Consider the following 14,023-nt stretch of genomic DNA (forward strand, 5'->3'; position numbering starts at 1 on the left):
GGTTATAATTAAAAAGCGGTCACTCACGGAGGTCCACTGTGAGCTGTAATTATCATACGGTATACGGCAAAGTAGGTAAACTGACTAAATCAAAGGTTGTACCGAGCTTCAGGGAGAGCATAAGGGAACAATTGACAGGAATGGGGGAAAGAAATACAGTAGAAGAAGAATGGGTAGCTTTGAGGGATGAAGTAGTGAAGGCAGTAGAGGATCAATTAGGTAAAAAGACGAGGATAGTAGAAAACCTCGGGTAACAGAAGAAATATTGAATTTAATTGATGAAAGGAGAAATTATAAAAATGCAGTAAATGAAGCAGGCAAAAAAGAATACGTCTCAAAAATGAGATTGACAGGAAGTGCAAAATGGCTAAGCAGGCATGGCTAGAGGACAAATGTAAGGATGTAGAGGCTTATCTCACTAGGGGTAAGATAGATACTGCCTACAGGAAAATTAAAGAGACCTTTGGAGGAAAGAGAACCACTTGTATGAATATCAAGAGCTCAGATGCAAACCCAGTTCTAAGCAAAGAAGGGAAAGCAGAAAGGTGGAAGGAGTATATAGATGGTCTACACAAGGGCGATGTACTTGAGGACAATGTTATGGAAATGGAAGTGGATGTACACGGAGATGAAATGGGAGATACGATACTGCGTGAAGAGTTTGACAGAGCACTGAAAGACCTGAGTCGAAACAAGGACCCGGTAGTAGACAACATTCCATTAGAACTACTGACGGCCTTGGGAGAGCCAGTCCTGACAAAACTCTACCATCTAGTGAGCAGGATGTATGAGACAGGCGAAATACCATCAGACTTCAAGAAGAATATAATAATTCCAATCCCAAAGAAAGCAGGTGTTGACAGATGTGAAAATTACCGAACTATCAGTTTAATAAGCCACAGCTGCAAAATACTAACACGAATTCTTTACAGGCGATTGGAAAAACTGGTAGAAGCCGACCTCGGGGAAGATCAGTTTGGATTCCGTAGAAATATTGGAACACGTGAGGCAATACTGACCTTATGACTTATCTTAGAAGAAAGATTAAGGAAAGGCAAACCTACGTTTCTAGCATTTGTAGACTTAGAGAAAGCTTTTGACAATGTTGACTGGAATACTCTCTTTCAAATTCTAAAGGTGGCAGGGGTAAAATACAGGGAGCGAAAGGCTATTTACAATGTATACAGAAACCAGATGGCAGTTATAAGAGTCGAGGGGCATGAAAGGGAAGCAGTGGTTGGGAAGGGAGTGAGACAGGGTTGTAGCCTCTAGGCGATGATATTCAATCTCTATATTGAGCAAGCAGTAAGGGCAACAAAAGAAAAATTCGGAGTAGGTATTAAAATCCATGGAGAAGAAATAAAAACTCTGAGGTTCGCCAATGACATTGTAATTCTGTCAGAGACAGCAAAGGATTTGGAAGAGCAGTTGAACGGAATGGACAGTGTCTTGAAAGGAGGATATAAGATGAACATCAACAAAAGCAAAACGAGGATAATGGAATGTAGTCGAATTAAGTCGGGTGATGTTCAGGGAATTAGATTAGTAAATGAGACACTTAAAGTAGTAAAGGTGTTTTGCTATTTGGGGAGCAAAATAACTGATGATGGTCGAAGTAGAGAAGATGTAAAATGTAGACTGGCAATGGCAAGGAAAGCGTTCTTGAAGAAGAGAAACTTGTTAACATCGAGTATAGATTTAAGTGTCAGGAAGTCGTTTCTGGAAGTATTTGTATGGAGTGTAGCCTTGTATGGAAGAGAAACGTGGACGATAAATAGTTTGGACAAGAAGAGAATAGAAGCTTTCGAAATGAGGTGCTACAGAAGAATGCTGCAGATTAGATGGGTAGATCACATAACTAATGAGGAGGTACTGAATAGAATTGGGGAGAAGAGGAGTTTGTGGCACAACTTGATGAGAAGAGGGGACCGGTTGGTAGGACATGTTGTGAGGCATCAAGGGATCACTAATTTAGCATTTTAAGGCAGCGTGGAGGGTAAAAATCGCAGAGGGAGACCAAGAGATGAATACACTAAGCAGATTCAGAAGGATGTATCTTGCAGTAGGTACTGGGAGATGAAGAAAATCGCACAGGATAGGGTTGTATGGAGAGCTGCATCAAACCAGTCTTAGGACTGAAGACCACAACATCAAACAATAGAAACTTGGTATCTTTGTTAATACGTTAATGTGAAACCAGTTTACGCTGGACAAAAATTTGTTCCAATTTTGGCCACCAGCTACCAAGTTTCTCTGCAGCACGATAATTACAGCCCAACCCAGACGACTATGAGTAGCTATACCTTACAATTATAGCCGCCTGATACAAGTCATAGCATGTCTCCATAAACTCGACAACTTCTTGACACTTTTTCTCAGCACAAGACGCTCGCCTCATATTTCGCTGCTAGGAGGCACACTGAGAGTTAAGATAGTTTTTCATATCACTCTGTAGGGCATTGGACCCAGTCTGAAACAAACGCTTGGATATCTATACAGTACCAATAGCATGTGCACACGCTAGTAGAAGGTATGAAACGGCACACAATGCGCTTCATTACAGCCTTGTCGTCGGTTGATGTGAATGAGAGGAAATTTCAGTACTGAACAATCTTGATAGCAGCGCCTGACACGAAATGTTAAGCAGTCATAAATGGAGGAGAAAACGAAATGAAACTTCACCAGCTGAGATGGTTTGTCATGTTACTGCAGTGATTACAAAATCGGGTCAACTTTACCAAGAACTTGACAGTATGGGTCCTCTTACCAGTATGACGTTGGACACGCTCTAGCGCAGATGCATTCACTGATTCGGAAGGCTGCCATAAAGCCATTTTGTCCTCTCCTGAGCTAAACTGGCCCAAAACTGTTGTAACTGAGTTTAGATTTCCTCGATATTGGCACTGGGGCAGAGTCGACGTCCGAGATGGTCCCACACATCTATCTGGAGCAGATATTGGGATCTTGTCAGGCACAGGAATAGCGCAATATCACGGAGACAGTTCATGGAGACAGGTTCCATGTGAAGACGAGCATTGTCCTGTTGAAAAATGGGACTCCAATGCTGTCGCATGAGGTAACTCATGAAGACCCTAGATGTCCGTGACGAACCGTTGTACCGTCAGAACTTCTCTAATCACTGCCAGCTGTGACCTGCAACTATAACCAATGACTCGCTACACGACAGTGTCAGGAATAACACCGCTGTGTCTCTCCAAAATACTTGAATAATCGATCTTCTCCCAAGGTCGCTGCCATACTAGCTGATGATGGTCATCTGAGGTAGTGCAGAACCGCGATTCAACGCTGAACAGAGAGTGAAGCCATTCATCAGCAGTCCATGCTATCTGGTCATGGTACCATTTCAGATACAGTCCTTCGTGTTTTGGTGTTAATGGTAGCTTACGCTTCGGGCGGTGATTTTATAGTCCAGTTGCTGTTAATCTACAACCAACTGCCCGAGATGGCTCAGAATGTTGTGGGGAGTACCTTACTTGTTCTCGGATGGCAGGCCCGTATGTGAGAAAGTTACAGAATGTTTGCTGCACAGTATGGCAGTGGGGCCTTGTGGTGGTCAAACGTGGTCGACCAGAACCTTGGCCACGAATATTTCTGACCTCACATCATCAGGACACTGTCACACTCGAATGGCCCACAAATTTGGGTGTTGCACGATTCGACCAGCCGGCCAAACGGAGACTCACAATGAGACTCATTTCAAACTAAGTCAGGTACTGACAACGATGTCTCACATGAATACACAGTACCTCCATGTCCTTCACTGTTCACGGCTCTGATATACCCTACCAGGCCTAGAAACAACATCAATCATGAACAACTCTTATACACTCTGCTGACAGCTCTACATGTCTCAAAGGATTGCAACTCTGATTGTTTACCGACCTTCCGATGGTGTGCACGAGTGCGCGTATGTATACTGAAATCCGACCACGTCTTGGATGCTTTACTGTCTTTGTCAGGCTGTGTATTTGTAATTTTAACTAACTGCAAAAGCCAAGTATCCGTGCCATATCAAACTGAAACGACTAATCGATGTTTATACCTCACACACCTGCATAATTTTGGAGATGTTGATTGTGACGTTTCACACACGGCTCCAAATTGTCCCAGACATGTTCTATGAGAGTAAGATAAGACGATTTAGTGGGCCAACTGAGGTTCAATAATGTGCGAGAGTGGTCGTCAAACCAGAGATTGACGCATGCAGCCCTGTGAACACGGCGTCTGTCATCTTGGAAAACGGAAGCACTCACACTATGCACGTCATGGTGAGAATCGTACAAACGTACCATCATTTGATCATCAGACAGATTCCCGTATGGACTACATAGTAATAACCAAAACTCTCATAGAGAAGGAACTGAAGGACTTGAAAGCAGATAAACCATTAGGTCCAGATGGAATCCCTGTTAGATTTTACAAAGAGTGGTCTATGGCATTGGCTCCTAACCGAGCTTGCATTTATCTTGAACCTCTCGCCCAGCACGAAGTCCCAAGCGACTGGAAAAAAGCGCAGGTGACTCCAGCATATAAGAAGAGTAAATGCACGGACCCGCAAAATTACAGACCAATACCCCAAACTTCTGTTTTCTGTAGAATCCTTGAACATATTCTCAGTTCGGATATAATAAACTTCCTTGAGACTGAGAAGCTTATGTCGACGAATCACCATGGCTTTAGAAAGCATTGATCGTGTAACTCAGCTTTCCCTTTTCGCACATGATATACTGAGAACATTGGATGAAGGGCAACAGGCAAATTATTTATTTCTAGATTTCCAGAAAGACGTTGACACGCTGCCCCATTGCAGGCTGTTAAGGAAGGTACGACCGTATGGAATAAGTTCACAGGTATGTGATTGGCTCCGAAGACTTCTTAAATAATAGAAACAAGTACGCTGTTCTCGACGGCGAGTGTTCATCAGAGACAAGGGTATCGTCAGGAGTGCCGCAGGGGAGTGTGATAGGACCGTTGATGTTCTCTGTATACATAAATAATTTGGCGGACAGGGTGGGAAGCAATCTGGGGTTGTTTACTGATGATGCCGTGGTGTACAGTAAGGTGTCGAAGGTGAGTGACTGTAGGAAGACACAAGATGACTTACACAAAAAAATGTGATAAATGTCAGCTAGCCTCAAATGTGGAAAAGTGTAATTTAATGCGGGTGAGTAGGAATATCAAACATGTAATGTTCGCATTCGATATTACTATTGACTTGCTTGACACGTCAAGGGTGTGAAGCTGAAAAGCGGTATGAGCTGGAACGAGTATGTGAGAGTCGTGGTAGGGAAGGTGAACGGTCGACTTCGGTTTATTTTGAGAATCTTAGGAAAAAGTGGTTCACCTGTAAAGGAGACTGCATATAGGACGCTAATGCGATTTATTCTTGACTACTGTTCGAGTGTTTGGGATCCGTACCATGTCGGATTGAAGGAAGACAACGAAGCAATTCAGAGGCGGGCTCCTTTGTTGTCGTTAGATTCTAACAACATGCAAATGTTAACGGAGATGCCACGGGAATTCAAATGAGAATCCATGGAAGGAAGGCAAAGTTCAAGAAACACTACCGAGAAAATTTAGAGAACCGCCATATGAAGTTGAGTGCCAAACGATTCTACTGCCGCCAACATACATTGAGAGTAAGGACCACGAAGATAAGATACTAGAAATTAGGGGTCATGCGGTGACTTATACTGAATCGTTTTTCCCTAGCTCTGTTTGCGAATGGAACAGGAAAGGAAATTACGAATAGTCCCCTGCACCACGCAACGCATGATGGCTTGGGGTTTATCTATGTAGATGTAGATGCAGATGTAGAAGTAGAAGAAAGGGTAACAACTGGTCACTAAGGATGTTGAAATATACAGGGTGTTACAAAAAGCCGGCCGCGGTGGTCTCGCGGTTCTAGGCGCGCAGTCCGGAACTGTGCGACTGCTACGGTCGCAGGTTCGAATGCTGCCTTCGCCGTGGATGTGTGTAATGTTCTTAGGTTAGTTAGGTTTACGTAGTTCTAAGTTCTAGGGGACTGATCACCACAGCTGTTAAGTCCCATAGTGCTCAGAGCCATTTGAACCATTTTTTGTTACAAAAAGATACGGCCAAACTTTCAGGAAACATTCCTCACACACAAATAAAGAAAAGATGTTATGTGGACATGTGTCGGGAAACGCTTAATTTCCATGTTAGAGCTCATTTTAGTTTCGTCAGTATGTACTGTACTTCTTCGATTCACCGCCATGATTTCATACGGGATACTCTACCTGTGCTGCTAGAACATGTACTTTTACAAGTACGACACAACATGTGGTTCATGCACGATGGAGCTCCGGTACATTTCACTCGAAGTGTTCGTACGCTTCTCAACAACAGATTCGGTGACCGGTGGATTGGTAGAGGCGGACCAATTCCGTGCTCTCCACGCTCTCCTGACCTCAACCCTCTTGACTTTCATTTATGGGGGCATTTGAAAGCTCTTGTCTACGCAACCCCAAATGTAGAGACTCTTCGTGCTCGTATTGTGGACGGCTGTGATACAATACGCCATTCTCCAGGGCTGCATCAACGCATCAGGGGTTCCATGCGACGGAGAGTGGGTGCATGTATCCTCGCTAACAGAGGACATTTTGAACATTTCCTGTAACAGATTAATGTGATTTGAAGCGAAGTAATAAAGTGAGCTCTAACATGGAAAGTAAGCGTTTCCGGACACATGTCCACATAACATATTTTCTTTCTTTGTGTGTGAGGAATGTTTCCTGAAAGTTTGGCCGTACCTTTTTGTAACACCCTGTATATTCTGGTTCATGATCGCGTGAATCTGAATGAGTGAGCCCCACTGTTGCTACGTAAAACTAACGCAAGCCATTACAGACTCACACGCACGTCTACTACACTGTAGGCACACAGCGAGTAAAACGCCTTATTGAATCGTCTGTGCACAGGACTCCTCGCATTATTTCAAGAGAGACAAAATCGCATTTAGTCGGATCACACTACATACCTCCAATCAGATACCGAGCGGGTTTTGTATTCTTTGGTCCACTGAAACCGTTCACGGATATGTTCCGTTGTAAGCAATTAGCTTCAGCAAGGTACCCGATTCCAAGACGTCATGGTACACAGTTTCCTTCGCAATGTTCGCTCTGAAACTGGTTGGCATGGATCTGAATTCGTTCACTGGCATCATGCCTTTTTGTGGGATATTTTTACGAGAAATGCTCTCAAGCAGTGCTTCACGCTGTGAACACGATTTCTTGTAGACATTTTGGGCAGCCTGTGTTGATACACCAACGAATCGAGAAACTCCAATTACAATGTTGTCATGGGCACGTGCATATGGCGTAGCTCGTTTCAGCCATTCGTCACGACTCCCTTTCGACTGCACTGATTCGATACAGCCGACTTGCACACGCCATTAATTTCACTGGCGTGACGTAGTTAGGCGATCGAGGGTCACGTGACTCCCTTAATATCCGTTCTGCACCATTTACAAAACTTAAAAACTAGCAGTGAGCTCTATTAAGTTGCTGACTTGTAACATGGTTGACCTCCCATCGGTTATTTTATGAATATGGTTTATATATTTAAGGTTGATACAGAGAAATACATCGGTGTACACCAAGAAGAAGAATCAGTCCAATATTCATTTGTGAAATTTAGACAGCCAACAACACGCATCTGACGGTAAGCGGATATCTAAAAGGTTTCGGGACTTAATTTCGACATGGACGACATTAAGAGACTGCTTCCTTGAAGTCCAACCGCAGAATCTCGACCAGTTAAATCCACGCATCCTCACCTTCGATGTAGTTTTGGGTACGCTGCGCTCCTATCTATCCTCCTTGATCAACCATGGATGACTACAATAACACTTGGAAAGAGGTCAGTACACCATTGCAGAAAAAATAAAGTAACGTGGTAAAATCAACTATATTGTTGAGGCTCTATGTCCTCCAGTGAAGTTGTTGTACAAAATTTACAACATTTAAGCGAAGCTAACAATAGCATTCATCAGAATTCATGGAGTTTGCGAGACTGAAACTAATTGCGATATACAAAACGATTCAGCCCTACCGAGTTAAGCTATTTCCACATAACATTACCATCACTTTGCTGCTCTGCTACGTGGGCCTTGGACACGAGCAGCCAGGATTGTTTCGGAATATACCGGTAATAACACACATGATTTCTTCAGAACACCCCATCCTCGGCCATATGGCCATCTTCAACACTCCACAGCAACTGATAATTAGTCTCGTCCCAGTTGTCGACGGCTGGTCGCGTTCTGGAGTATGACGCGCCATCAGCTTCGCTCACTTAAACTGTTTCCGTCTAAACGGCTCTGAGCACTATGGGACTTAACTTCTGAGGTCATCAGTCCCATAGAACTTAGAACTACTTAAACCTTACTAACCTAAGGACATCACACACATCCATGCCCGAGGCAGGATTTGAACCTGCGACCGCAGCGGTCGCACGGTTCCAGACTGTAGCGCCTACAACCGCTCGGCCATTCCGGCTGGCTCCGTCTCAGTCTGTATATTTTGTCACCAGCAAAAACTTCCTTTGAAACAGCTATTAAAAGTACTGCATATGCGACTGTAAGTGTTGGGTGGACTGCCATCCCGAGCGGTCTAAGGCGCTGCAGTCATGGACTGTGCGGCTTATCCCGGCGGAGGTTCGAGTCCTCCCTCGGGCATGGGTGTGTGTTTGTCCTTAGGATAATTTAGGTTAAGTAGTGTGTAAGCTGAGGGACTGATGACCTTGGCAGTTAAGTCCCATAAGATTTCACACACATTTGAACATTTGAACATCTGGGCTGCCATCTGACATAGGGTCGAACTCAGTCATGCCCAGACGCGTTCCTCCTCTACATTAATGGTCTGCCGGTGAACTTTTGAGTCTGTTGCGACGTCAGACAAGCCATATTATCAATTAATTTTCTATCAAAATCATAGTGTCCTATATCGGTTACTCTAGGGTCACACTATGGAATCACCGTCGCTTCATTCTTATTTTTGTAAAATACATTTTTCGGGTGGACTATTTCTTTCTTTCCTCCGTCGTCCTTTCCTTTTACTCGTCCAGCTGCTGGTGTACAAGGGTTTCATGCCCACGGAAATTGCGTCTTACTTTTCGTTTGTGCCTTTTCGTGTCCTTAGCCGTCCTTCCGTAACTTTCCGTAACGACGCTTTCCAGCCCGCCACGACCACGTGACGTCATTGGGCGCACTGCCGCCTCGCCGGCGTGACAGTCTCAGAGCTTAATTAAAATTGAAGAACCTCCTGCCCAACCACTCGGATCGCGATGCTGTTTTAACCAAACTTACTGTGGTGATGTTCTACATACACCTATCTACACTCCTGGAAATGGAAAAAAGAACACATTGACACCGGTGTGTCAGACCCACCATACTTGCTCCGGACACTGCGAGAGGGCTGTACAAGCAATGATCACACGCACGGCACAGCGGACACACCAGGAACCGCGGTGTTGGCCGTCGAATGGCGCTAGCTGCGCAGCATTTGTGCACCGCCGCCGTCAGTGTCAGCCAGTTTGCCGTGGCATACGGAGCTCCATCGCAGTCTTTAACACTGGTAGCATGCCGCGACAGCGTGGACGTGAACCGTATGTGCAGTTGACGGACTTTGAGCGAGGGCGTTTAGTGGGCATGCGGGAGGCCGGGTGGACGTACCGCCGAATTGCTCAATACGTGGGGCGTGAGGTCTCCACTGTACATCGATGTTTTCGCCAGTGGTCGGCGGAAGGTGCACGTGCCCGTCGACCTGGGACCGGACCGCAGCGACGCACGGATGCACGCCAAGACCGAAGGATCCTACGCAGTGCCGTAGGGGACCGCACCGCCACTTCCCAGCAAATTAGGGACACTGTTGCTCCTTGGGTATCGGCGAGGACCATTCGCAACCGTCTCCATGAAGCTGGGCTACGGTCCCGCACACCGTTAGGCCGTCTCCCGCTCACGCCCCAACATCGTGCAGCCCGCCTCCAGTGGTGTCGCGACAGGCGTGAATGGAGGGACGAATGGAGACGTGTCGTCTTCAGCGATGAGAGTCGCCTCCGCCTTGGTGCCAATGATGGTCGTATGCGTGTTTGGCGCCGTGCAGGTGAGCGCCACAATCAGGACTGCATACGACCGAGGCACACAGGGCCAACACCCGGCATCATGGTGTGGGGAGCGATCTCCTACACTGGCCGTACACCACTGGTGATCGTCGAGGGGACACTGAATAGTGCACGGTACATCCAAACCGTCATCGAACCCATCGTTCTACCATTCCTAGACCGGCAAGGGAACTTGCTGTTCCAACAGGACAATGCACGTCCGCATGTATCCCGTGCCACCCAACGTGCCCTAGAAGGTGTAAGTCAACTACCCTGGCCAGCAAGATCTCCGGATCTGTCCCCCATTGAGCATGTTTGGGACTGGATGAAGCGTCGTCTCACGCGGTCTGCACGTCCAGCACGAACGCTGGTCCAACTGAGGCGCCAGGTGGAAATGGCATGGCAATCCGTTCCACAGGACTACATCCAGCATCTCTACGATCGTCTCCATGGGAGAATAGCAGCCTGCATTGCTGCGAAAGGTGGATATACACTGTACTAGTGCCGACATTGTGCATGCTCTGTTGCCTGTGTCTATGTGCCTGTGGTTCTGTCACTGTGATCATGTGATGTATCTGATCCCAGGAATGTGTCAATAAAGTTTCCACTTCCTGGGACAATGAATTCACGGTGTTCTTATTTAAATTTCCAGGAGTGTAGTATTAACCATCCTTGTATTGACCGACGAGGTGTAACGGGCGTGAAACTCCATCCCACGAACTGACGTCCGGGACCTGTACAAGATACATGTAGGTTTGCGTGTTTGCATTCAACAATCTGGCGTTACACCGATTATTAATGTATCAACATTTCACATTTGAAATGGTTTATTTCACTTTTACATTAAGCAGTGATCTTGTAGCGTTAATCACTTAAAGATATGCCTACACTAATGTATTCCAGAAATTTCGTTCCTCTACATTAATTACTTTTTGTTGTTGTAATTTGTTCCGTCAGTGTATTACTGAGGGAAAAGGTATGTAAAAGCAAAAAGATGTTACGTGTTATTAAAGCAGTAAAAACATGCACAATACAGAACAGGAGAAAGTGTATTTCTACTTTCTTTTTTGAAGCAACTTGTAGCCTGGAATTTACATGTGAAGTAACTTTAGTATAGTAACGTAATGTACATGGAGGGATTTGAATATTCACAGTTCCGTGCTCTTCACGTTACAGGCACGAGTTTACCTGCTGTCGGCAGGATTCTCCTTGGCTTTCGGCTCCATGTTCACGAAGACGTATCGTGTGCACAGGATCTTCACCAGAAGTCGCAGCGGAGTCGTAAAGAATAAGGTAACTTTGTTTTCTTACTTATTCTGCGTTTGGTTAGTCTTGACCGACGGCAATAGTTAATCACTAGCTATGATAAGAGATATATACTTCCATTAAGTTCTGTATAAATCGTAGGAAGTGAAAAAGCTTAATCTATAGATCTCATTGAGCATTAATGCTTCTTACTGCGGACATATATCAATACGGCAGAATTGCGGCATGTGACGAAACAAATTACTTTGGATTTACAACTATCCTAAGTGTCCTCATTTCTTCCGATATCCTAATTTTTCGCTGGCATTAACAGAACAGTTAATGTTTTCTCATTACTTTTTAAATGTTGTCGGTTGCTGTATAACCATGTAAGTTGTTAGGTGGAACAATTATTGTTATCGAGATTTCATTGGTGTAGTTTGTGCAATTCCAAGGGTCAGATGAAATATCCTACGCCTGTACGGGTGTATTTGGCTCTAAAATTAATTCATTTTTAGATGTAGTCCACTTTTATGCCAGTACATGTTGTCCAACATTTTTACAGTGAATAGACAAGCATAAATATATACAACTGACCGCACAAAATTTTACCTACTGCTACTCTGTTAGCCTCACACGGTTTACAATCTCAGTGTAAGTTAGGTCACGCTCTGTGAGAGGGTGCACGATAATTCGACGCACACAGATCTCACAACGCAAAGAGTAGCATCTATCTGAGATATAGGACTTCAGTCTTACCGTAGTTACGAGTATTAGGCCAATCGTTACAGCCTGAGATTGTTGTACATACACTTCTCTCTCCAAATACGGCACATAACTCAAGATCGAGCTTACAGAGGGGTTCCTCTACCCTAGAACTCAGCGTTTGCACACCAGTCGTACTCTGTCACCCGAGTAGCTGCTTCGTGTAGTACACAGCTGTTCCTATGTGTAGGTGCACTACAAGTTTTTGGCAGATAATAGATCCTCACAGAATCGTCTGAGCTCCTGTGTTACCGCCCCCATCGGTTCTAGTCCAAAGGTGCAGCTGATTCTAGGATCGGTGTTGCAAGTAGACAATTTCAAGTGAGGGTTTCAGTAGTACAATGGGAACAAATTGACAGCTTGATTATTTTCCAAGGAAGAAACATTAAAATATGATGGTGTTAAAGGTCTGGAGTAGATGATTCAGTAACTGATGGTAGTGTAGGCTGTGGTCAGGGTCGGTGACCCGTTCTATAGTAATGCGAAAGCTCCTTCTCATACACTATGCGGTAGAGGAAAGTGTTGCACTATGAACATTGTAATCGAACGTTACCAAACTCATCCTTTAGTGAGGCGTGTTGATCAAAATTTCTTCTCTACGCGAGATTACTTTCACTATTCCTAATGCAGTAAAAGTCAGTTGGCACGGATGAAAAATGTATGAGTACACGATGCCTATTTGGTGTGTCTAACGCTACTGGTACTTTTCATCCACTTCGCAGCACTTCATGCCCAGAGGACGCATTCGTGCAGATTATCACGATGTTCCGCACTTTGAGTCGAATCATTGACATCAGGGGCGTGGGAACACCGACCTCTCGATTATGTACCATAAATGTTGTATGGAATTCATGTCGGGTGGCAAAATTATTCTCTGGAATTGTCCCGAATTTTCGTCAGACCGGCCGCGAACATTTGTGGCCCGGTGACATGGCGCATTGTCATCCATAAAACAAGATTAAAAATGCCAATGACAGATTCAGTTCAACCAGAGGACCCAGCCTATTGCATGTAAACACAGCCCACGCCCTTATGGAGCCACCACCAGCTTGAAACGTCCCCTTTGAAAAATTATACAAGACTGTGCTTAAACTGACACACAATATTTTTAGCGCAACGCAATCTGACTATCAAAAATCTCTACTAAAGAATGGCCCTGACTAACATTAACCTATACCTTCCACAAATCACTTACCTCACAAAAATCTTCATTACTCGAACTACTGCAATACAGCGAGCGCCACTACTGCCAGCTAAATAAAAGATTCAAACTACGGAAGGCACTAACTACTGATAGGGATAGTTAGCAAATGAAAGATATTAATAGAGAACAAACAATGTATTTACCTTAATAGTCATAATATATATATAGCAGTTCATGACAAATTACAAAACTCCGCCATCTCTCTCCCCACATCCACCACTGCTGGCGGCTCACCTCCAACTGCGCAACGCTACGCGCTGTTCACATCCAGCTGCCGCTGCCCAACACTACAGTGGCAGACAACAATGCAAACTAGCCACAGTCTGCACACAGCACAGCCAGTGATTTTCGTACAGAGCGCTACACATAAACAGCCTACTTACCTATGTAAGTACGCTATTTATGTTTTCTTATTGGCAACGTTACGTAGCGCTCTGTATGAAAATCACTGGCTGTGCTGTGTGCAGTCTGTGGCTAGTTTGCATTGTTGTCTGCCATTGTAGTGTTGGGCAGCGGCAGCTGGATGTGAACAGCCCGTAGCGTTGCGCAGTTGGAGGTGAGCCGCCAGCAGTGGTGGATGTGGGGAGAGAGATGGCGGAGTTTTGAAATTTGTCATGAACTGCTATATATATATTATGACTATTAAGGTAAATACATTGTTTGTTC

General features: G+C 44.8%; 1 protein-coding gene across 1 annotated transcript in view; it reads left to right on the plus strand.

Moving 5' to 3' along the window:
- LOC126092634 (gamma-aminobutyric acid type B receptor subunit 2) overlaps positions 1 to 14,023 on the plus strand; it is a gene marked incomplete at its 5' end in the record, with an annotated part of 461,219 nt that overhangs the window by 308,738 nt on the left and 138,458 nt on the right. Inside the window, one exon of the mRNA XM_049908357.1 lies at positions 11,320 to 11,436. Coding sequence (XP_049764314.1) covers positions 11,320 to 11,436 — 117 coding nt within the window. The remainder of the gene's footprint in view (positions 1 to 11,319; positions 11,437 to 14,023) is intronic.

The sequence above is a fragment of the Schistocerca cancellata genome, chromosome 7 (assembly GCF_023864275.1).
Source record: "Schistocerca cancellata isolate TAMUIC-IGC-003103 chromosome 7, iqSchCanc2.1, whole genome shotgun sequence".
Taxonomy (NCBI): domain Eukaryota; kingdom Metazoa; phylum Arthropoda; class Insecta; order Orthoptera; family Acrididae; genus Schistocerca; species Schistocerca cancellata.